Source organism: Postia placenta, assembly GCF_002117355.1.
Source record: "Postia placenta MAD-698-R-SB12 unplaced genomic scaffold POSPLAscaffold_4, whole genome shotgun sequence".
Lineage (NCBI taxonomy): Eukaryota > Fungi > Basidiomycota > Agaricomycetes > Polyporales > Adustoporiaceae > Rhodonia > Rhodonia placenta.
In genome coordinates, this window is record NW_020169835.1 from 2,429,246 (window position 1) to 2,450,904 (window position 21,659).

General features: G+C 53.4%; 5 protein-coding genes across 5 annotated transcripts; 2 read left to right on the top strand and 3 right to left on the bottom strand.

Moving 5' to 3' along the window:
* Positions 1-1,760: 1,760 nt before the first annotated feature.
* On the bottom strand, positions 1,761-3,409 carry POSPLADRAFT_1138616 (hypothetical protein; the record flags this gene model as incomplete). Its single annotated transcript, XM_024484930.1, has 5 exons — positions 1,761-1,952; positions 2,040-2,170; positions 2,224-2,570; positions 2,625-3,032; positions 3,360-3,409. The coding sequence occupies 5 exons, from the start codon at positions 3,407-3,409 to the stop codon at positions 1,761-1,763; spliced, it is 1,128 nt and encodes a 375-aa protein (XP_024341349.1).
* A 1,059-nt stretch (positions 3,410-4,468) lies between these two features.
* POSPLADRAFT_1045570 (hypothetical protein) lies at positions 4,469-6,664 on the bottom strand (the record flags this gene model as incomplete). Its single annotated transcript, XM_024478798.1, has 4 exons — positions 4,469-5,309; positions 5,385-5,678; positions 5,733-5,958; positions 6,553-6,664. The coding sequence occupies 4 exons, from the start codon at positions 6,662-6,664 to the stop codon at positions 4,469-4,471; spliced, it is 1,473 nt and encodes a 490-aa protein (XP_024341350.1).
* Positions 6,665-9,636: 2,972 nt separating this feature from the next.
* POSPLADRAFT_1137077 (hypothetical protein) lies at positions 9,637-12,372 on the top strand (the record flags this gene model as incomplete). The annotated part of the gene is made up of 4 exons (XM_024484752.1): positions 9,637-9,792; positions 9,846-11,170; positions 11,280-11,403; positions 11,467-12,372. 4 exons carry the CDS (start codon positions 9,637-9,639, stop codon positions 12,370-12,372), a joined length of 2,511 nt encoding a protein of 836 aa, XP_024341351.1.
* Positions 12,373-12,694: 322 nt separating this feature from the next.
* On the bottom strand, positions 12,695-14,326 carry POSPLADRAFT_1045571 (hypothetical protein; the record flags this gene model as incomplete). The annotated part of the gene is made up of 7 exons (XM_024478799.1): positions 12,695-12,882; positions 12,946-13,045; positions 13,129-13,247; positions 13,298-13,452; positions 13,603-13,926; positions 13,979-14,144; positions 14,284-14,326. 7 exons carry the CDS (start codon positions 14,324-14,326, stop codon positions 12,695-12,697), a joined length of 1,095 nt encoding a protein of 364 aa, XP_024341352.1.
* Positions 14,327-15,268: 942 nt separating this feature from the next.
* POSPLADRAFT_1138597 (hypothetical protein) lies at positions 15,269-21,322 on the top strand (the record flags this gene model as incomplete). The annotated part of the gene is made up of 14 exons (XM_024484927.1): positions 15,269-15,616; positions 15,683-17,024; positions 17,081-17,265; positions 17,319-18,071; positions 18,592-18,668; positions 18,704-18,835; positions 18,891-19,012; positions 19,127-19,181; positions 19,277-19,562; positions 19,668-19,700; positions 19,790-19,982; positions 20,223-20,304; positions 21,016-21,091; positions 21,152-21,322. The coding sequence occupies 14 exons, from the start codon at positions 15,269-15,271 to the stop codon at positions 21,320-21,322; spliced, it is 3,855 nt and encodes a 1,284-aa protein (XP_024341353.1).
* Positions 21,323-21,659: the final 337 nt, after the last annotated feature.

Here is a 21,659-nt window from a genome sequence, read left to right on the forward strand (position 1 = left end):
TTTCTTTTGGGACGTGATGCGGACGAAGTGGAATAGCTAAAGCCTTGCATGCGCTGCTATTAAACTGTACTATGAGTCCAATTTATCTCTACATATGATGATGGGCGGGGCAGGTTGCACTTGAAACGGCGGATAATGAACCTTTCGGATGGAATGCCCCGTTACTGAGAAAATATATCAGCACACATCGACAGCGTTCATAATTTTTTACACACTTACACACTTCTGGAAATAACCTCACTTGCATACAATATTCATTGTGCAAGACTCGAGGCGCCTTGCGAGTTCTGCGAAAATATCGACATCCGCCTTGTCTATAAGGATGATGGGGATACATATACATGAGAGTTGCCACAACCGAACATCCTGGAGGATCCGCGTGATGGTATCGACATTCATCTGGCAGATCTCGAGTTTGATGCCGCGCTGTGAAGGATGGTATCCAGAGGGAGGCGCGCGGAATGTATCGTTATCTTCTATGTGAGTGATGCCGCTAATATGCAACGTCGACAGATTGGGAAATGTGACTGGGATGTGCACTAAGTCCGGCCCTTCGATGGTGGTGCAACGAGCCTCGAGTACTTTGACCGCAGAAAAGACGGTGCATGGCTCCACGGATATCAACTGTGATGGAAGCCGAAGTGCACATGAACGGCCTCCTGCGGCTATTGTCAGGTGTTCGACACCACGCATCGACCACAGGAGGTACAGGGCCATCTCAAGATCGGTGGTTGTCAAGTGGCGAACATGAGCAGCAACGCGAGGATTTTGCTCGAAGTGGAGTCGTGAACGCTCTTGCACGCGTCTATCCCAGTGAGTGACGGATACGCTGTCAAACAAATGATAGCGGGTCGTCACGAGCCATGCACTGCATACAAGGCTGCAGGCGTTAAGTGCTGCCTTGTCGTCCCATAGATGATCCAGAATCATATCCTGGATCTCAGGAGACAGTTCGACGATAGAGCACAGCTTGCTAGGCATTCCGGATTAAGTTCCAGGCTTCATCGAGCGTCAGTCGCCTTCGATTGGACTAAACAGCGCACTTACTTTAATGCTGAAGGACTTGCGACGAAGGAACTATCGGAACATTTGTCCAGCTATGAGCTACTTATGCATGCATGTCACCTGGCAGGGTCTCGCAGAAGGTAGGGCGCACGTGGAGGGCAAAGTCTAGGCACGGTCTATAGACGGGTCTCGGACCATGTCGGCGTGTCGAGCCAGGTCGTAGCGAGGTTTACAGGCCGGGGCTTTACTCAACTATGTGGCCTCAGGCGACTTCGACCGCCTTCGATCATTTCATGTACCGGTGGGAAGACAAGGCCAGGATCGGTCGACGAGGGGTGCCAGGGCTAGCCTCGTAATTTGGTGGAACGTGATGGATTGAACTTTTGAACGCGTCATACAATGCTAGAAATGAGTCATGCAGCAACAAAGTACAGATACGTATGAAAGCATGCAGCGCTCGGGGCCGGTAGCTTATGCTATCGCGTTTGACCATGAATATCTTCACAAATGAATAACATTCGCTGCGATAGACCGCGATGTTCTGCGCAATGGTTGGTGAGCGGTGAAACATCAAGGAGTGCCCCACTAGGCGAGGGTTGTCATCGAGGGTAAGCCGCAGTACGAAGCCCTGCTATGTGATGCGATTGTTGGGCAGGTGAAGACCGGGCTTGAGGGCATCATACGCAAGGGCAGCCCACGACCGTTTGAGCTTGTGGCATTACGATATCGTTGTTGTCTCCGCTCTCGACAGTTGGTCAAATGCACTGAACGTTGACGTGAACGCCAGTAGTCGGCGCTATGCCCAGAGACGACTCAACCAGCGCTGCGGCCGCATTCTTCCACGACGGCCATCCTGCAGTGTTTTGTATCACAAGCTCCACAGACACAGTGGCCGGCTCTTCGGGCGAAAGACCACCGAGCCGTTTGCCGAGACGAGCCCATGTTGCCTTTGAATGAGCAGTATTGAACTCGCTCGGTCGCTTGGAGTACAGGATCACACGAATATGAACCGTCCTGAGCGGCACATGGCGTACCTTCCTGAGCATGATCAGGATCGGGTCGGACTTGCGGGGCATCGCGGACCAGTCCTCGTCGTAATCACAATGGAGGCGAAGCGAGGACAGCCTGGCGTTGGCAGGAACCTCCCCCTTCAAAAGACTTTCGCCTGGTAGATTCAGTCAGACGTGGCAGGAGCAGCGGAAGACGATTAACGCGTACAGAAGTCACAGTCGTTATCAATGATATCTGGGAACGACAAGAACAAATGGCGAGGACCGCGATCGATCCGCATCAGGTGGAACAGCCAGATCGCCTGTGAATCCGTCGAGATCTCTAGCTCCAGATTTGTCACCCTGCGAACCACCATGCGCCGCGCCAGCCAGAATGTGATGTGGTTGTCCGTTGCGCGCACTCTTAAGTCCTTCAGGACTTGGCTGCCACGCCCAGCCTCGTCTCTACATGAGTCCTGGTACAAGTCGTCCGGACCTGTGACGTACTTCAGCTCCAGCCTTGTCACATTTGGGAACAGCACGAAGATGCGCTCGAAGTCGTCCGGCCATATCTCGCTGTATCCAAGGATCAGCCTCCTCACCGAGGGGAATGACGGTTGCTGGCTTAACAGCGGCAATGTTCCAGACAAGCCGTAGATAGACACGCAGTTCACATTGGGTGTCATGGTGAGATTGTCGACTGCGCGGCCCGACCACAGGACCAGGTGCCGGACAAAGGACGCTGGAACGGGGTTAAAGCATAGAAACCCCACGATTGGGTTTAATGATGTCGGTACTTCTACAGTGTAGAACAGTCGGCGGTAGACGATCGGCGTCCACGCATGGCAAACGAGGCTACAGCATCTGAGAGCTGCGATGTCATGCGAGAGGAAGCCAATGATGTGGACACAGAGTTCATGAGGTAGTCGAGCATAACCAGCTTGCACTCCTGTGCCAGTCGCCGCGAGCGTCAAGCTGAATTGAGGCATCATTTGGAGTGGGGGTTCTGCAAGAGAAAGTGGGCAACAAGCGATCTGTCTGGGATAATCATGAATGCCAGGATCGGCATAAGCCGCGTGGTGATCAAGAGACAGACAATGGCGCCTTGTTGCATGCAGATTCGCCGATCCTGCAATTGTAATGCGATGCCGGTTACAGCGCTATGACCATGCCCGGCTTGTGCAGAGAGAGGACTTGGCGGCACTCCAGATGGACGAGGGATGAGCAACGCCTCGCGAGTTCAGGGAAAACACTTGGGCTATTGTGCGACGATTATGGGTCAGATTGTCGATCACGCAACAACACTGACGTAGCTCTGTGATCCGAATTGGAAGCTTTCGCGACCTGCAAACAAGGACCAAGTACTGACTTGTTCCGTCTGTAGTTGCACGGGTATCCCAGGTCGGGCCTGACATTGATTTATTCGCTGCACATGTCTGCTTGACATGAGACAGCACGAATCATGTTCCAGTATTTGACGTCGACAGAGTATAATCCAGTCGGAGTGGCTGTTTGCTCCTGCTAGATGTGACTGCTGTAGGACCTCAATGCTTTGGTGACGGGGTTTTTTCCGTCTATATTTGATGAGAACGAGGCCTTTACAAACAAATGGTCGTATGAACGGTGAAGGGACATAATGATTCAGATGAAGCCAGAAACGACTCGGCGCTTACACAAACTTCCATATTGGGTAATATCCGGAATCAACAGCGAAAAAGGACTCGGAACCACAATGCAGCTGCCACTCCCAAGTCTATACATGAGCCTGTTGTCCTGATTGTCTTTATGTGTAATTGATGCAAGGGAAACCAAAGAAACGGTAACCAGGTTTGTACTGAGGCTGTTAACGCGCATGCGCGAACCGAGATATGAGACAAGTAATGCGGGTTAGCCACTGTCATGTTTGCAAATGGGCCGCGGCCAGAGCGACATCCAGACCTCACAGTGACAATCCATAGTTCTGCATCGCTCGTTCCCGGACGTCTCATGCGATAGGATTAGCCAAAGGCTGATGGCCTCGACCGTACAGGGGTAAGCTACAGCAATTACGAAATTGATACAATCTAAAACGGTCGCCGTCTGCGCCCAGTCCGGTCTCGAAGGATTACACTATGATATGTTGCGCGTAGAACTCTGCCGCTATAGCTGCTAGGTAAAAGACAACACGTCGAGCCAAAGAAACGATGCCATGACCAAAACATTGTGATACAACATGCAAGAGGTGCCTTATAAATGTAAGATGACGCCGAGGGACCCGGAAGAAAACAAGAATCGGAAAGTGATAACTATGCAGCAGATCATGTAGCACAGTGGAGAGACATTTGCAATAGTGCGACCAATAACCTAGATAGGCGGCCAGAGATGAGTATTGAAAGAAGCGGACGATATGCACGACGGCTGTTTGTAGTGGCGGGCGTTTTGCGGGCAGCCCAGACGATCGGAGAATTCTTCATTACGAACGTGTACCTCGGCGCTCAGCTCTCGTCCATCGCGTCGTCCGCGTGGTCTAGCCCGAGCTCCTGCGCGAGTCGCTCGCCAGCCTCCCGCCGTGCACGCGAATACAGCTCCTCGCGCTTGTTGTCGTCCTCCGTCAGGTTCGCCAGCGTGAATAGCGCTTCCGCCAGCAGCGGCCCCACGTCCTCCCCGCCATCCTGAGCACCCTTCGCCCGCTCAAAGAAACTCACCGCCATCGTGAGCCCCTCGCGCGCCTCCTCCGCCTCGGCGCTGCCCAGCACCCCCGCGTCCCCGCGCTCGAGTGCCAGCTCCAGTTCCTCCACCGGTGCACTCCCCATCACCAGCCAGCTCCGCCCACGCGCCGCCGTCAGCGGTCCGCGCCATGCATCCATGTCCGCCTCCATCTTCATCTGCTTGAAAACTGACTCAGCCCAATTCGCCCAGTACGCGCGCTGCGTGCCGTCCGGTAACCGCTCGGCTACACCCAGCACCTCCGATGCGATCGTGAAGAGCTCGCGCGGTCGCGAGAACGACGCAAATGGATCGGAAGGCGCTTGCCCGTCTCCATGACCTTGCGACGGCGGACTCATGGAGTGCATCGACGTCTGCCGTGAACGCGGTCGTAAGTGAGGTGAAGCTGGAATGTGCGCATACGACGCAGGATTGTGCGACTGTGGATAGTGCGGGTGCGGCATGTGAAATATCCCGCGCGAGAACTGGTCCATGGCGAGCACCATCACATCGTGCGCGGTCGCCGAGTACAGGCCCATCCGCCGCGACACCGGTGGGCGCGCTGCCGCGATCGCCGCAAAAGGGCTGTCCGCGGGCCACGCAGGCTCCGTCATCGGGAAAGGCGACGCGCTTGGCAGATAGCAATACGCCCCGCAGTCATTACCATTGGAGGCGCTACTACTTGCCGCCTGTTCCTTGGCGAGCTGTATGCTGTATGCCACCTTCTCGTCTGCGAGGCATACAAGCGTGCGACCCCACACGATGGCCATGCGCCAGTCTTCCGCGAGGTCGGAGAAGCCGGCCCCGCGCGCATCGTTGCCACATGTTCGGCTGGGAAGGTTTTCGCCGGTCTCGAAAACATCGAGAGCGGCAAGCCAGTAGGCAGACGGAGTGTCTGGCTCGCCAGGCAGTGCGGCGGTCGAGTCTTGCGCTATGATTGTACCCATCAAGAACAGCGCAATGCCAAAGATCGCATGAAAAGCGGTCGGCTGCTCGTGACTTCACGATAGATGAGAATCCATTCCAACCGCTGCAAGAGAAGTCGAAACTCACTGTGTGCGGCGGCGCTGCTCATGGACATGCGATGGAAATTCGAAATCATGACCCCAGTCTCGTGACAGCCGCTCGTCTGTCGGTGTCATGGCTTCTGGGGAGCGGCTGTCGCGGAGGTGTTGAGAGCCAGTGTATATCACGGACGGATCAGGATGTGCCTTCAGGAAGCGGTGGCATTCACGAATGACAGCGCGTAGAAGCGGCAGTGTTTCAGTAATGTCGTCGGCTGTATGAAAAAGTGCGTGAGCATCACAAACAAAATATCGGATGAGTCCCGTAGCAAAAAAGGCGAATTGCATGGTTCTAGATTGTCTACGTTTCGGCTGTGCACGCTTAGTGCTGAGTGGCTTTCTTAAGGTATCACTCACGAGTCGACCGGTAGGAGTTAAGCGGGACGTATTAGTAGATTAATACTTTAAAAATTGTGTGACTCGGCTTTGACGATAAGGAAAGCAACCGCGAATTATGCTAGCCCCGTGTTTGCAGATAACAATCGCGCCTTTCCCAAAACAATAGGTACTGTGCTATCCCCAGCGGATGGAAGAAGCGCAGGTTATGCGCCGAAATGGCGAGGACGAGGAAGTATCATCCGACACCTCGTCTGCGTGCAATGCCCGAAAGCAGTCACCGTCTCGCATGCTCTTGCGAATACCAGCGCTTGGGACTCCCGACAGATTGAATTGTTCTGTTGGACAAAAGCAACATCGAATAGGCATAATTCATGTGGCAAGAAAATGCAGAATACAAAGCCATGGATGCTACTTGCAAAGGAGGCCCACCGCCGCTGAAGACGAAAACAATATGCAGAACAAATGCTCACCATCGTAGCGATCCATCGCGCGGGAGAATAATTCCTTCAGGTTCTCCCAATCCTCATAGTCGGCCGTGACTGCCTGCTTGCCTTTGTAGGGCGCGGACGTCGATTTAGCCATATTAGAGGCGAGATCGGCAGCTAAGATGCGGGGAGAGGAGCGAGGAGGGACATGGTGGGAGGAGAAGTCCGATAGCGGGGTGACCCGGCCAGGCGCACAGCCAGGGAAGGGCGAGGCCCGCCGAGAAGGGACATCTAAGTCGAAGGACGAGTCAAATGCACCAGAGCGGCGGCGTCGTTTTGAGCCATTGGAAGACGTGCTGTAGCGGTCGTCGTCGTCGAAAGAGTCTTCACCGTGGCTGGGAGGGGTCGAACCAGAGACGACAGACCCGGTAGAGTCTGGAGAAGCAGCGTGTGGACGATTTGCCATATCGAGAGGCGACTCCTTCCGGCCCTTCCAGAGCCCTCTGGGCCGCTTGTGAGACGTTGATCGCGATGAGAGCGATGTCGAGGAGGAGGCGACCGCACAAGGGGGGAAAGATGAGATGATGGCGAGCATGGCTGAAGGGGGAGGAGGATGATTCCGCAGGTGGACAGCATGACGGATGGTGTATTTGAGAGGAGGGGAAGACGAGCGGTGAGAGAGAACCAGGCGGAGCCTAGCCTCTTGCTGTCCAATCAGGGCGCTCGGTTGATCGGCCAGGCCTCGATCGGTCCGTGTCCAGATTTAGCGTGTCTCCGCTTCTCGACCCGCCCAGTCAGTCTTGCTGAGCCTCCTCTTCGAGCCAATCACTGGCGAGCCCCTCCTCGACGGCCTAGGTGGCTCGAGCGTGACAGATGAGCTCGTCGGCCGACCCCTGCGAACGATGCCATCTGCGATAGCAAGGGCGGTCGCCTCTTGAGGACGTGTTCTGAGAGTCTACAAAGGGGCGGTTGCCGGCATTGAGCGATGAATATGAAATCAGAAGGGAGGCGGCGCAGAATGGACGACGAGATGGACATATGCGGCAGTGAAACCATTGGATTGCAAGACGCGAAGCGATGGCGGGGAACAACGAGATGAAGGGAGAGGGAGAAGTGCGGGCAAGCCCCTCAGCAACGTGTCCGCTTATATATGCTGCTCAAGATAGAACTGTGTATGGACGAATGACGTGTGAGGAGGTAGAAGCACAAGAGATACACAATCGATCTGGTTCAGATACCAGTGGGATCCTGGTAAGGCAACTAGAATACCACAAATGGAAGGCAGTTAGGTAGGAGGTTGCGTCATATGCTAATGCCGACTCCAATCTTTGCGTAGCCCTCGTCATTTGTGGTAAGCGAACTTTCCAGAGTCTCGCATTTTTCCATGTGCACGACAGGCAACGCGCTCGGAGCCCTCACGTTCTCGGCCTTCAAGAGGGTGTCACAGATGATCACACCCTCCCGCCTAGTGTCACATGCCTATGGGCCAATCGGGCGCCTCCGACGACGTATGATCGAGGCCGACTTCAATTTCCGCAAGCTGTTCCGTCCCGCGCTTCTGTCATGCGTCGCTCACCTCATCTCCGGCCATTAATCATCGTTCACTTTGCCTCGATATGCTCTGCCACCCTACCACCTCGTGTCCCGGACTATGACCAATAACAGCAGCTCCTGCGTTCATTGCTGGCCGATAGTTGCCGGAGAACAACTCAACCTGTGTCGATGACAAGCTATCACCGCTACAGTCGGGCAGTCCTTGTTTTGCCTGACAGTCCTACACAGCGATCTCACCGCATCCTCACAGATCACAGAGGGCATGCCTAGATCGCGCACGTCAGACATATTTCAAGGGCGCCTCTGATGCGGCGATGCAATGTCTGGACCACCATTTCGCGCAGTAAAATCTTCCATCTGTGCTGCGATCATCGGACGATGGTCTACACAAGGCCGCATCGCCTTCTTGACCACCGTGTATACAAATTGTGGATGCTCGTTGACCTCGGGATCATGTGCCTGTTCTAATCCGGGATGCCTTCTCGTTATGCGATTACTATATGGGGACCGACGGTACCCGTCATCTCTGTTTTACGCTGTTGAGATCTATTGCCGTTATCTCACTCTTTCACATCGGGGGCCCACGAGTCATACATACTGCGTCGAGATCCCAACCGACGAACGCAGTGAGCGGGATGCACCGGGCTTGTCTGCATTTACCCACGCCGGTCTCTTTGCAGTCGCAGAGTGTGGCGGCGGCGCAGTCGGACGGCCTGGTTGGATCTCACATATTTGATGACGCGTTTGGCAGGTCCTCATGCAACCCGCGTTCCCCGGATAAAGGCCCATAATTAGGACTCTGCATCGCCGCGTAACTGGCTGACCCCCTTGACGGTTTTGACTGCTCATGTCTACCGCCGCGGTCTTTCCGCCTGTTTCCCTTTCCTTCATATCGGTGTATGCGCATATAGCCACTGAACCATTGCTGGGACATTAGTCGCGACCAGCGACCGTCGCCGGCGGTGGAATGATGTGAAGGAAGAGGGTCATAATGTGGCTGTATTGTGGACACCCGTGCTGCCCCGAGCTGCCGCGGGAAGAGACTTCACGTCGGCTTCGGAGACGGCACCATATGTATGTCTTTGCGGGGTTCCTCGAAATGCGCAATAATCTTCGTGCACTACGCCTGAGCCTCTATCCCACTTCGTTCTTTTACGCTTGGATGGCTTTCAAAGAGTACTGCTTATACCTAAAGATGTTTCATTCCGACGCAGTCCGGTGTATGAACATTATGTATGAACGTTGAGACCTCGTGTTGTTTCAAGGCTTGGAGTACGGTGATACACACGTATTAAACCTCAAAATCGGTAACTTGGGTTCTTACGAACCAACTTGCGCGTGCTGAATCTCCTCTTAGATGCATTAGCTGTGATTGGCTGCTTCATGTGGCGACCACGTGGGGTGGAATGATGACCGGTGGCCACTTCGGGTGCGTCTTTGTGGCTCGAGCGCGTCCTGCATGTACACATCTTTAGGAACAGACGATCAACATTACGAAGAGTCTCGCACCCCTACAGAGTTCTGAGTTACTATCTGCAGCGATCCGTAGCATAGTGGGGAACGCTAAACACGGTGATGGATGACCTGTCGGTGCAAATTCCAGTCTGGGATTTGATACGGCGTTTTGTTCCCGGGAAGAAACCGACGGCCGAAGTGAAAGCCAAACTCGCCGAACTCAAGCTCAGCGTGAACGACTTCACAGCAGGAGAGCAGAAAATGTACAGTGAACTCGTAAGTGGAGCAATGGCTTCGTTGACGTTCTCCATCGCTGACGTCTGTTCTAGTGTGCATTCGTACAATCCGTCACAGACATATGCGTGGAGGGCGATGCGCCTGAGTGGAAGCTTGTGGCAAGGGACACTGTGACGGGCGCCGATCCAGGCAAACGCAATCGCAGGATCGACGGCAAGAAGAAACCAGATATCTCGATTTTTAGAGAAAGAGATGAGGCTCGTGTGACGTACCAGCCCGCGACAAAGGCGAATGAGGGCGCGGAAAATATGGAACAGGCGCAGATGTCACTCAAGGCGGCTGAATCCTGGCATCGGGCCTCCTTGGTCATTGAGTGCAAGAGCTCGAATTCAGATGGACACCCGTTCTCATTCCGCCCAGCGAGCACTTGCAAGTCGAGCAAGACGCCAGGGACTTCTGACAAGGAATGCAATGGCGCGGAACCCAATCCGCAAGCAGAGAAGGACGTCTTCCTTCCCCAGACAGACGAGGCCATCGAATCGAGGGGCCAGCTCAGCGACTATGCGATGCATATGATGCGGAGCCAGCCTCGGCAATTTTGCTTCATCGTCGTCGTCGCGGGCTGCTACGCACGTATACTCCGATGGGATAGAGCTGGGGCCATCGTTTCCGAAGCATTCGAATTCGTCGAGGACCCGTCGATTATGGTCACGTTCTTGTATAACTACATGACGATGACGCAAGAAGAGCGTGGATTCGACACGAGCGTTGTTGCAGCGCCGCGCCACGAAATCGACGAGATGATAGCGTGGAAAGTTGGCATGGTGGAGGACGGCAGGCTTTCGGACTATCACACGGAGCGCTTCAAGGAGGCGATGGAAACGAAATGGCCAATCTACAAAGTGACGATCCCCCGCGAAGACCTCATCTCGGCCGCAGAACTTGGGCGTAAAGTCAACAAGGCTGGTGCGCCCAAGGATTCATCGCAATCAGGTTCGAACATTCCTGCAGAGGATCTGACGTTGCTAATCGGAAGACCTCTGAGCATGAGCAATTCGCCGACGGGTCGTTCGACGATCGGATATGTGGCATTCGATATGCGTGGAAAGCGACTGGTGTTCATGAGGGATTCGTGGCCGCTTGATTCGCCACTGCGGACAACAGAGCGCACTGTCTACAAGGATCTGTGGCAGAAAAGGGTGACGAACATTGCCAGACCCATCAGCGGTGGGATAGTCAAGAACGGCGACAAGATCCACAGGACAATAACGCAGAAATATAGGAACACCGTGCACGGAAAGGACACGAGAGCGCGCATCCATTTCCGTCTGATCACTGACGAGGTTTACGAACCACTGGATAACTGCAAGTGTTCGTATGAGCTCATTCTCGTTTTGAGCGACGCGATAAAAGGCAAGTGTGTTTCTGAGAACTGTATCCGGAGTTGACTGGCTAATGCTTGTTGGATCCTCAGCGCACCATAAAGCATGGACTAAGGCCCGCATCCTACACTGTGACATCAGTAGGGCCAATATCATGGTCAAGCGTACTGGGCCCAAAGTCGGACAAGTTGTAGGCATCCTCATTGACTGGGACTTGTGCAAGTACCGAGCCCAACTGAAGATAGGATCGAACCATCCTGCTCATTCGGTGAGATCCATGTCTGCTTATTCGCGCCTCATCACTTAGGAACTGACTAATTTCATGCCACAGGGAACGTGGCAGTTCAGCTCAGCCATGCTCCTGCGATACCCTATGAAATTGCGCCAGGTATCGGACGACCTCGAGTCCTTTGTCCACGTCCTCCACTGGACGATTCTCATGTGGTACAAGCACAGTCGGTCCGAGTCTCCTGCTGCGCTCCAGGAAGTTGTGCTCGAGACCTACGACAAATTCTCGGATACTCTAGGTTATGACACAGGCGGAGACAACAAATTCAGTAACATGCTTTTGGGGGCATTGCCGTTCGCCAAGCTGTCGTCCGAGCCTCTGAAAAGATTGACCAAGAAACTGGCAGGAATATGCAAGGAGCATTACAACGCATCGTCTACGAAGGAGCAGAGAGCAAAGCTTGAAGACATCAAGGACAATATAGGCAAGGAACCCCCATCGCAGGACCCAGTGGCCCCAGTCGAGATTGATATTTTCGTTCGCGGCGACGATCCCGCGGAACATTCGGGATCCCAAGGAGGCGTGGAGAGCTCTGGCGAGGAAGGCGACGAGAGCTCTGGCGAGGAAGGCGATGAGAGCTCTGGTGAGGAAGGCGACGAGAGCTCTGGCGGGGAAGATGCACGGGCGCTGCTCGACACTAGTGCTAAGCCCAAACTACGGGGGCATTCCTGGATCTTGAAAGCATTCCGGTCAGTTATCGAAAACATGGAGAAGAACCGCTACACGCAAATCACCATCGATAAGGTGGATAAACCTCAGTTCACGCCAGCCACAGAATCAGCCACGCAACAAAGCACGAGGAGTCGGAAGCGACCATCGCAATCGTCGAACGAATCAAATCGTTCATCCAAACGACAAAGAACGACGAAGGGAGTACGCACTACGAGCTCCTCGACGGACCCCACCCTTCAAACGGACTCAAATGAATCCCTTGATGGTTGCGCTTGAATCACGAGGGTCTGTGCCTTACGAATGAAAGCGGTTTAATTAGTGAGAATTTCGGTGATAGAGCTGGAAACGGTGGTTGGGGCAGTCATGCTTTTTGTTCTGTCAGTAGTATCATGACTGAGTACATAGTTATACATACTGGTCTCATCATTCGCCGTATGTGTAGTTTACTTATATCCTCACTTAGAACATACTGCTACTGGCACATGATGATCGTCGTCGCATATGCAACATCCGATGTCCCATTCGTTGTCTCCGACGATCTCCTCCATGCTTGATTGTGCGTATATCGTGCGACCATAATGTTTTCGTCCCATTCCCTCTACTCTAGCCATGTATCGTTGGCAAGATCTTTGGCCGTGGCACGCTCAGGAACAAGCCGTAGGCATCTGAGGATAAATCGCTCCGCCTCGACAATCTCAACCTCATCTTGTTCGAGAGAGAAGGTCTCTAGCAGCCTGCGAATGGTCCACGTCGGCTCCTTGTGCGCATCAAAATGAGCGAAACTGCCTGCGCGTGCGTAAGGGGGCAGTCAGTAGAAACACGACGTATATATGCGTCCAAATCACGCACCATCCGCGGTGAAGAATTGGTCCCTGTGTATGCATTTGCTGAGAAACTCGACATCGAAGCGAGTGTCCAACGCTTCCGTCATGCGCACGAGATGGTCTTCCTCGACACCCGATCAACAGCTCCATCACCTGTCGCACACATGTCGTCAGTCGTGCGCACAGGAAAATAATGTAAAATACAAACAATGCACCCTAGATTCCATATATCTGCAGGCGAATCCCATCTGTAGCCAAGGATCACCTCCGATGCACGCAGAGCCGCTGGCTGGATGACCTCCTGGAAGTGACGGTCTCTCTCGTGTGCTGAGTGGATCCACATAAGCAATGCGATGTAGTCGAGGAAAGGGAATTACAGTGTCCCACGTGGGAGACCACAGCCTCCAAGCGGTCTTCCCGGATGGACGGCTCCGTGGATAGCGGCAGCATTTGCCACACAATGGGCACGACAGCCGGGTTGATCTCTGTGCCGCAGGATAGCACATTGAAGGGTTCGTCGACAGCTCGTGTGCTACAACTTTTGCGACAGCGACAGGCCGGAAGAGGATATTATCATATTTGATGTCTGAAATGTCGTCAGTGTCAGTCGTTATCATTCATGTGTTACAGAGGCACAGTGTTTCGACCTGCATGCACAATTTCACAAACAATTTGGAATTACTCTGATCCCGGGAGTCGGACAATTTGCTTCACGACGCGCTTGACAGTATTCGTCTGCACACGGCGGTCTCCGCTGGGGTTCAGTCTGCGAACATACTCCAGGCTGTACCCGAGCACCTCCGTAATCACACAGCAATGCTTGCCATAAGGTCCCAGAAATTCAAACGAGCCGTAGTACTTGATGTTATGTCGGAATCCAGGATGCCCTTGGTCACCGTCGGCTATCTTCTGTAGCAGACCGAGCTCGTCAGACAATGGTAATGTGCCTGAAAGTGCCTTGGTCGCTTCGCAGGTCAAGATCTTCAAAGAAACAAAGCGATCCTCCCTGGGGATGTTTATGTGTATAAGAATCATGACATTCAAATGTGTTCACCTACCCTTTGTCTCGCGCCAGCCAGACACTCGAGTATTGTCCGTATCCGAGTTTTCTGACGATGCAGTATCGGCCTTTGTCGAGGGTTTGCTCCAGTCTCACGGAAAAATATCCAGCGTTATTGCGCCCTCCTTGGCGCAAGTCCTCTTCCGGAAAGCCGCTTACAGAGCCTGCAGATGAAGATTCGCCACTGCCAGTGGAAGCATGTGACGCCTCAGTCACTCCAGGTCCGCGCCTCAAGCTTGCCACGTCAGAGAAGGGTTGTGATGATGCTGTGTTTGGTCACGAAATTTTGAGTGATATAGACACCTTGAAGGGCCTTGAGGCGAGAGGAAGGTGGCTCATATGACATGGGCGGAGAGGAAGGAGGATCATAGGAGACCATCCAATCAGAAGGCACAAGCACTGATCATCGGCCAAGCGCCAAGGCGGACGCGTCACTGCGCCCTCGACCGTCCATCGGCAAAGATGCTGGGGCTGTCCGCTCTGCCTCGTTGTCCGTAAGGCGCTACGAGTTTGTGGTGATTTCGCTATTGTCTGCTGCCTGTATGTACCAATCGGGAGACATTCTGCATCGAAACGAGAATCACAGGTGTCGATGGCCAGATGCAGCAACAGGCGCAATGTCGCTGGGTCAATGGGAGGTTATATGGACCGACTGATTGATCTTCATATTGGGATGGAGTGTAGAGTAGTACCATAACACTTATCGTTAACCTTGTACAATGAATCGCCCGCCTAGTTCAGTGATAATCCAACGAGCCGTGCGTATCTCTGTGCAGCGCGCGTGATTATACGTCATCGGAACCTAGACTCTCGATTTCGAAGCATTGGATGAAAGAAGGCCGCCGTAAAGAAGGCCGCCGCGAATGAGCCACAACAGACGGTCACGTGCTGCGACGCGGCCTTTGTGGCGTCTCCTTTCCTTGCGTCTAATGCACATCCTCTGCTCGTGAGGCTTTTCATATTGAAAACCTGGATCAAAAGCAACGGTGCGTGCAAACTTTAGTACAATCGTTGTGGCTCTGATTCACCTTTGATGAAACCCTCATGTCAGGCAGACAGCGATCTTCACACATAGAAGTGAGCCAACGCGTCATCCACGCATTGCAGCAGCATTTCGTTGAACAAAGGTGTGTCCTCACAACGATGAACCACCGGCGAAATTCACCACATCAATGGACACGCAGAGCAATCGTGTTCGTGTGGCTCAAACCTAGTCCTGACCGTCGAGTATAAGATACCCGCCGTGCTGACCCTTCGTAAGTCAACACTTCCCAACTGCTCTCAAGACATGGACTCCACAGCTCACTCTGAAAATTCTAGCAACCATCAAGACATCCATCCGTCTCCTCCGCCCGACGAGACAGAGCTAGCCAAAAACAAGACATCGCCTCTCAAGAAGACTGTCGCCACCCGCCAGAGGTACCTCACCACGGGGAAGATTGGCGAAGAGGACCGTCCTGAATTCCGCTACAATCTGTCGGACGACATGATGCCTTACTTTGCCGAAGTTGAGGCCGATGGCTTCCTCGAGACTCACTTGCCTGGTGAAGACTTCAAACACAATGCTAGGAGGGAGCCCTTGAGATTCAATACAGAGTTGCTCAAAAATAATGAGCGCGAAATGGCAGAAGAGTTTGTACGTCCTGCTTTTGCTCTCTGTGATATGCATATTGTGCGTGATTCGCTGACACTACCTTTGCAGGTCCACGTCGCAAGCCCTGCACTCAAGAGGGGTGGTTCCAAACCACTCGTAGCCAAGATCACTGCAGACTTGCCGGATTCTACAGAGTCAACTGGGTTTGGTCAAGGTGGCAAGAAGAGACCTGACGTCGTCCTCTATCCCAACAACAAAGAGGCAGTCAAGGACTACACCCTGTCGAAGGACGACATCGAGGGACTCAAGCAGGGGAGGGACAAAAGAAAGACATTCAAGAATTCGAAGGACCAAATGGAGGGATCGGAATACGATTTCAGTCGTCTTGCTCGGACCTGTTGGTCGTGGGTCTGCGTACCCGTGGAGCTCAAGGCAGATCATCAACAGTCGGCGTTCGGATTCGGCAATGATCCCAATTTCCTTCCTGGTGGTCGAAAGAGGCGAGGTGCAAGGGGCCAACTTGCCGATTATGCTGCCAGAATTCTTCAGCGCCAACACCTCCTATTCTTCTTCATGATCGCAATCACTCGCAACGAGGCGCGACTCATGCGCTGGGACCGGGCTGGTGCTATCGTCACCCAACCCCTCGATCTCAGGGACCCCGATCAAGCGGACAAGCTACTAACGTTTCTGTATCGATTAAGCAGGGCGAAGCCCGAACAACGCGGCTGCGACCGAACCGTTCAGCGTGCGACCAAGAAGGAGATCGACTTGATGCGAGAGGCAAAGGACTCCATCCCTCAAGGCGACTACCGTCTGAAGCGCCTGAACTTGGCTATGGCCGAGGGTTGGCCCGTCTACAAGGTGCTGTGTCGTGAGGACGACGTTGTATCTGTGGACGCCTGGCGTGCTACTAGCACGAATACTGACTCTGCATCTTCCACTGTACCTCCGCCTTCCTTGTCTCTAGCTAATATCGGCTCACTATCCGAGGACCCTGATCCCTTTGGGCCTGGTACATCCTCGACAGCTCGGACTGCATCGAAAGCTCGCAACCGCCCTGCTGTACATTATCGGTGCTTCTTGATCTGCAAACACGACTTCTCGAGCGACTCTCCTATCGGGCGTGGCACAAGGGGGTACCTTGCGTACGACATGAAGACTGGCAAATTTGTATACTTAAAGGACTCTTGGCGCGTCTCCACAGGAAACTCGGAGATCAAGGTCTATCAGCGTTTGCATGAGCGTGGTGTCGAAAACATTGCAACACCGATTTGTGGTGGCGATGTCGTGGATATCGACGGGACTCTGCACCGAACGTTGGCTCAGAAGCACAACCGCAAGGCAGAATACATCCATTGTCGGCTTGTCGTGGAAGAAATCGGTGAGTCCATCCTGGACTATCCCACCAGCAAAGACTTGGTAGCGGTGATGTATGGCGCTATCACTGGTATGTCGCGATTAAGCTTGTATCCTTCGGAACATACATTGATTTTCTGCGTATAGCACATCAACAGGCTTGCGAGAAAGCTGAAGTAATGCACCGGGACATCAGCGAGGCGAATATGCTCATGATCCCAGATCCCAACTCACCGTATGCTGGCGTTACGAAGAGAGGGATCCTCATTGATTGGGATCTCTGCAAATCTTACGCTCAGCTTAGGCATAGCGCTAAGCAAAACAACCGTTCAGTGAGTGGCATATTTGTCTGGGCTGATAGCCATGTTGATTCGGAATATCTCAGGGAACATGGCAATTCATGTCCGCGTTGCTTCTCTTGAGGCCGGGTTTCAAACAGCACACTATCGCCGACGACTTGGAATCATTCATGCACGTTCTCAACTGGATCTGCTTGCGGTACCACAAGACCACCCATCAAGGTCTACAAGGGCATGTAAGCAGCGTTTTCGACGGACCCAAAAAGGAAAACCCAGAGGATCGCACTGGTGGTGGTGAAAAAATCTTTCTTATACTTACCGGCACTCCGTCCGCAATTCTGTCTGAGGTGTCGGCTTTAAAGGATCTGCTTCGCAATCTAGCCAAATTGTGCCAAGCTCAGTACAACGCCACCGATCTTACACCGTACGCCGGACTATATCCTGTCGACGAATCCGCTCCTGCAAGTTTCTATGCCAACAGGAAAGTACCTGGTTTCGGGGTCCCAGGGAACATGGAGAGTTCTCACAAGCGTGTTGAAGATCCGGCATTCTCGACTCACAAGCAGATCGTTGATGCTTTCGAATGGGCTCTTTGTGGGCTTGCCCAACACTACCCCAAGAAAGAGGACGACAAATTCGCGCAGTTCGCGAAAATCGATCGATCTCAATACTCTGTTCACTCTTCCTTCTCTGGGTCAAAACGATACTCGGAAGAGCTTGGAGATGGAGGAGATGAAGAGCAGCCACTTGCGAAGAAACTTAGGCCCGCGAGGACGAACCGACAGCCATCGCACACACTCGGCGCAATTATCGAGAACGAGGCGACCAGGGACCAACCGGTTGCGGGAGGATCCCAGGCTGCCGGTCATCGAGATGGCTGAAGACAAGCCTGTAGCAACCATCAAGCGAGGTGAGGGGACATTCACAGGATGTCGACTCGGGGCATGAACATCGTTCGGCGGACAGGCTCACGGTTCGGATACGGAATTCTTTCGGACACTCGACTGCTTATTTATGTGGCTGGCAGACTTGCTGCATACTTCTGCGTCTCTATCTCTATTGCGCTGGATGTACGGACTGATCCTCTTATTACTTCGTTGTTGTATTCAGGTTGATTCCTGCATTATTCATGGGTTTTCTATTTACTTGGTGCTCAAATGCTGATGTCTTACGTCAGATGCCTGGACTCTAGCGAGTCGGGCTGACTCTTGAGCTGAACCACTCCGCGTCTCCTACTCAAGCCTTAGCCTGAGCCTATGCCTGATGTTTCACAGATCCGCGGCCTCAATTCTGCTCTGAATTCATCCTATATTGTATTCAATAGTCGAAATGAGGCTGAATTCCCTGATGACTCACTAGGGGATGAGAGACTCGAGCTGCATGTCCGGTACTCGATCCATCCGCCACAGGGTAATCTCTGCTGCTTCTCATGACGAGTGGGTTGATATCGAACACTCGTTCTGAGATGCAGGTTAGCGGTCCCGATGACGATGAAGAACCTGCGCCACAGCCGAAAACCAGCGCACTGCGCCCTGAGCGGTCTACGCACTCGTGTTCCCGCCAGAGGAGATCGGCGAGGCGTCATGAGCAAATGGCGGTTTCGGTGTGTTTGATATGTGAGCTATTGACCGTGATGCTTTCATTGCTTCATTGCTTAGTATATTGTTGTCGAATCATTTCCTCGATGGAAATGGACATCAAACCTACTCTCATGACCTGGCAACCTTGCTCAATGCTGGTTATGTCCTACTTGATATTGCTCCACGGAGTTCAGACCACTGTAAGTAAGGTCCGGAAGCGCCAAGTACTGGACAGATACTTCATCACGTCGCGGCGGGACTTCGACTGACCGACTTTGACCATATGTGTCGTTCACCATTGACTTGTCCTGTAGCGCATGAGAAGCTCCACAGGATTATACCTCATGCTCGTCCAACGCTAGAAGTATTGTGTGTCTAGTCTATATCAATAACAACATGCCAATCACCATACCAAATATCACTCTACCATCAAATGCATTGGACCTTCACCTGCGCACCTGCAGAACGCGAACACAGCATGCGCGACTCGACAAACGACGCCGCCGAGTCCTTCCAATCCCGCCACTCAAACAGATTCTCGACCGTCACCTCGACGGACAGAGGCGGCGACGCGTTGCGGGCGAGGCGGACGAGGTGCTCGTCGATGCGCTGCCACGCCAGGGTGGACGAGCCGCAGCCGAACTCGTGCAAGTGCACTTTCGCGAGCTTGATGTGGATGCGGACCGCGGCGAGCGCGAGATGGCTCACCCGGTTGAGGATGATGAGGATCGGGTCGGCATCGGACGCGCGGTGCGCCCACAGCGTGCTGTAATTGCAGTGGAGATGCAGGGTTTGGGTATCGGCGTCAGATGAGACTAGAATGCCATTTAGCAGCTTGACTGTATTTTTTGTTAGCGGGGAGACGGCCGGGAGGACAAAGATGCGGACGTACGCGTCTCGGGGCTCATGCCACTGATGCTGGGAAAAAACAAAGACAAGTGTTGAGGACCGCGTCCGATGCCTAGCAGGTACGATAGCCACGCGACATCGTCTTTGTGCTCTACGCTGAGCTCGAGGTTCGTCATGTCACGTATCAGCAGCCGCCGTGTCAGCCAGAACGTGATGTGGTTGTCTGTGCCGCAGACACTCAGGCCTTGCAAAACCTTCTTGGCACGATTTGGGCGCCGGGTGCACGAGGTGTTGTATACGTGTGGCAGGCCCGTCAGGCAGGTAAGCTCGAGTCGCGCGAGGTTCGGCAGCATCCGCATGATCCCGTCGAAGTCCCACGGAAACATGTGGCCGTTGCCGTAGCCCAGCGTCAGCATCTTCACCGAGGGCGCAGGCGTAGGCCGGGCCTGCGTGGACATGGCGTAGGTTCCCCATCCGAGGATAGACAGGTGCTCTGCGCGCGTCAGCACAGAGAGGACGTTGAGCGTGTCGGGAGACCAGAGAATGACATGGCGCACGCAGGACACGATAGGGTGGCCGCGCGTGAGGCCAAAGAAAGGGCTGCCCGGCCAGTGGATGCGAACAGTGTGAAAGAGGTGGCGTCGTGAGCGAGGGACCCAGTCTTTGCAGACGCGCCTGCATCGCTTGAGCGCGCGAAGGTCATCCCAGAGCCAGTCGATGATGAGGTCGCATATCTCAGGTGGCAATCTCCTGCGTCGATTTCCCGGATACGCGATAAAAGGGGAGATCATGGTTGTAGACTTGGAGGATCAGAGAACGCGGTTTCAACCGATGTTGCGGTGATTGCAAGCACAAGAAAGCTATACTCAGCGAATACAATGTAACAGATTCATTGTATGATCAGGGCCGAAGCGCCCATTCGAGCGTCTATCGTGCCCTCGATCGGATGGATGACAAGTCCTTATTCAAGTTCTTGATAGAAGCAATCCTGGCAGTGGTTGAACGAGCTTTGAAGAAATTTAAAAAGACTAGGTCGAGAACACTTATCTCGTAGCAGTACATGGAGTATTGTTCTTCAAGTTCGTCACGTTCTGTCAGAAAAACATGGTCAGGAAACAAGAAACGATGCCGTTGCTACAATCATCTGCCCACCTGCAACAATCATGTCACACGATTCAAGGTCGCTCGTTGGGAAATGCTGGCAACATGATGCTGCTATGCTCCCTGTCTTCCTGTTGCCTTCATGATTTGATAGACGCGCTCCAGCGGTCAGGATACAAGAAAGAGGGTAAGGTCGCGGAGAACAACGTGCACAACATTGCCGTGCCGGTTCGTGTATGATACTATCTATCAGGAAGACGAACAGCGCTGGCCAAACGTACACGGTGAAAGTCGACCCCGTTCTGAAAGGAATGAATGCCGGTCCCGAGGTAAGCCAAATATAACCACCTAGTGTTGAGCGGGGCCGTGAACGTGACAACGGTGCGAAGGCAGGAAGCAGGTTCGAGCCGGCCGAAATGCTTTCGGCATCCGTGGGGTTCGCACTGTCCGAGAGATGTCTACCCTCTGTAAAGCTAGAAAGCATGCAGTCTGGGCTGTCATATGAAGGCATAGAGATGATCCATTCCTACCAGCGCTCATTTATATTCACGTTCTCATAGCGCAGTCAACACGAATGCTAGATCCTGACAGGTGAACAAACATGCTCGCTGCCATCTCTGCGGAAATGCTTGGTCGTCAAGACCTTTGCGTGAGCGCTGTGCGAGGAACTCAATTGACTCGGCTGGGATGATCGATGCATCAATTGCTTGTTTCCCTCGCGGGCGAGTAAGACCGCACCGAGCAGTCAAGGTAGTTGCTCAGCGCTCTGGTGTAGCATCTTCTAGGAGCAGAAATATCCAGTGAGAATGTTGAAATCCTTGAAGAGTGCACGCGCCGGGCTGGGGTACTTGAAACAATGCAGAGTTACGTCGACGCTGCCTTGATCGATCGTGGGTG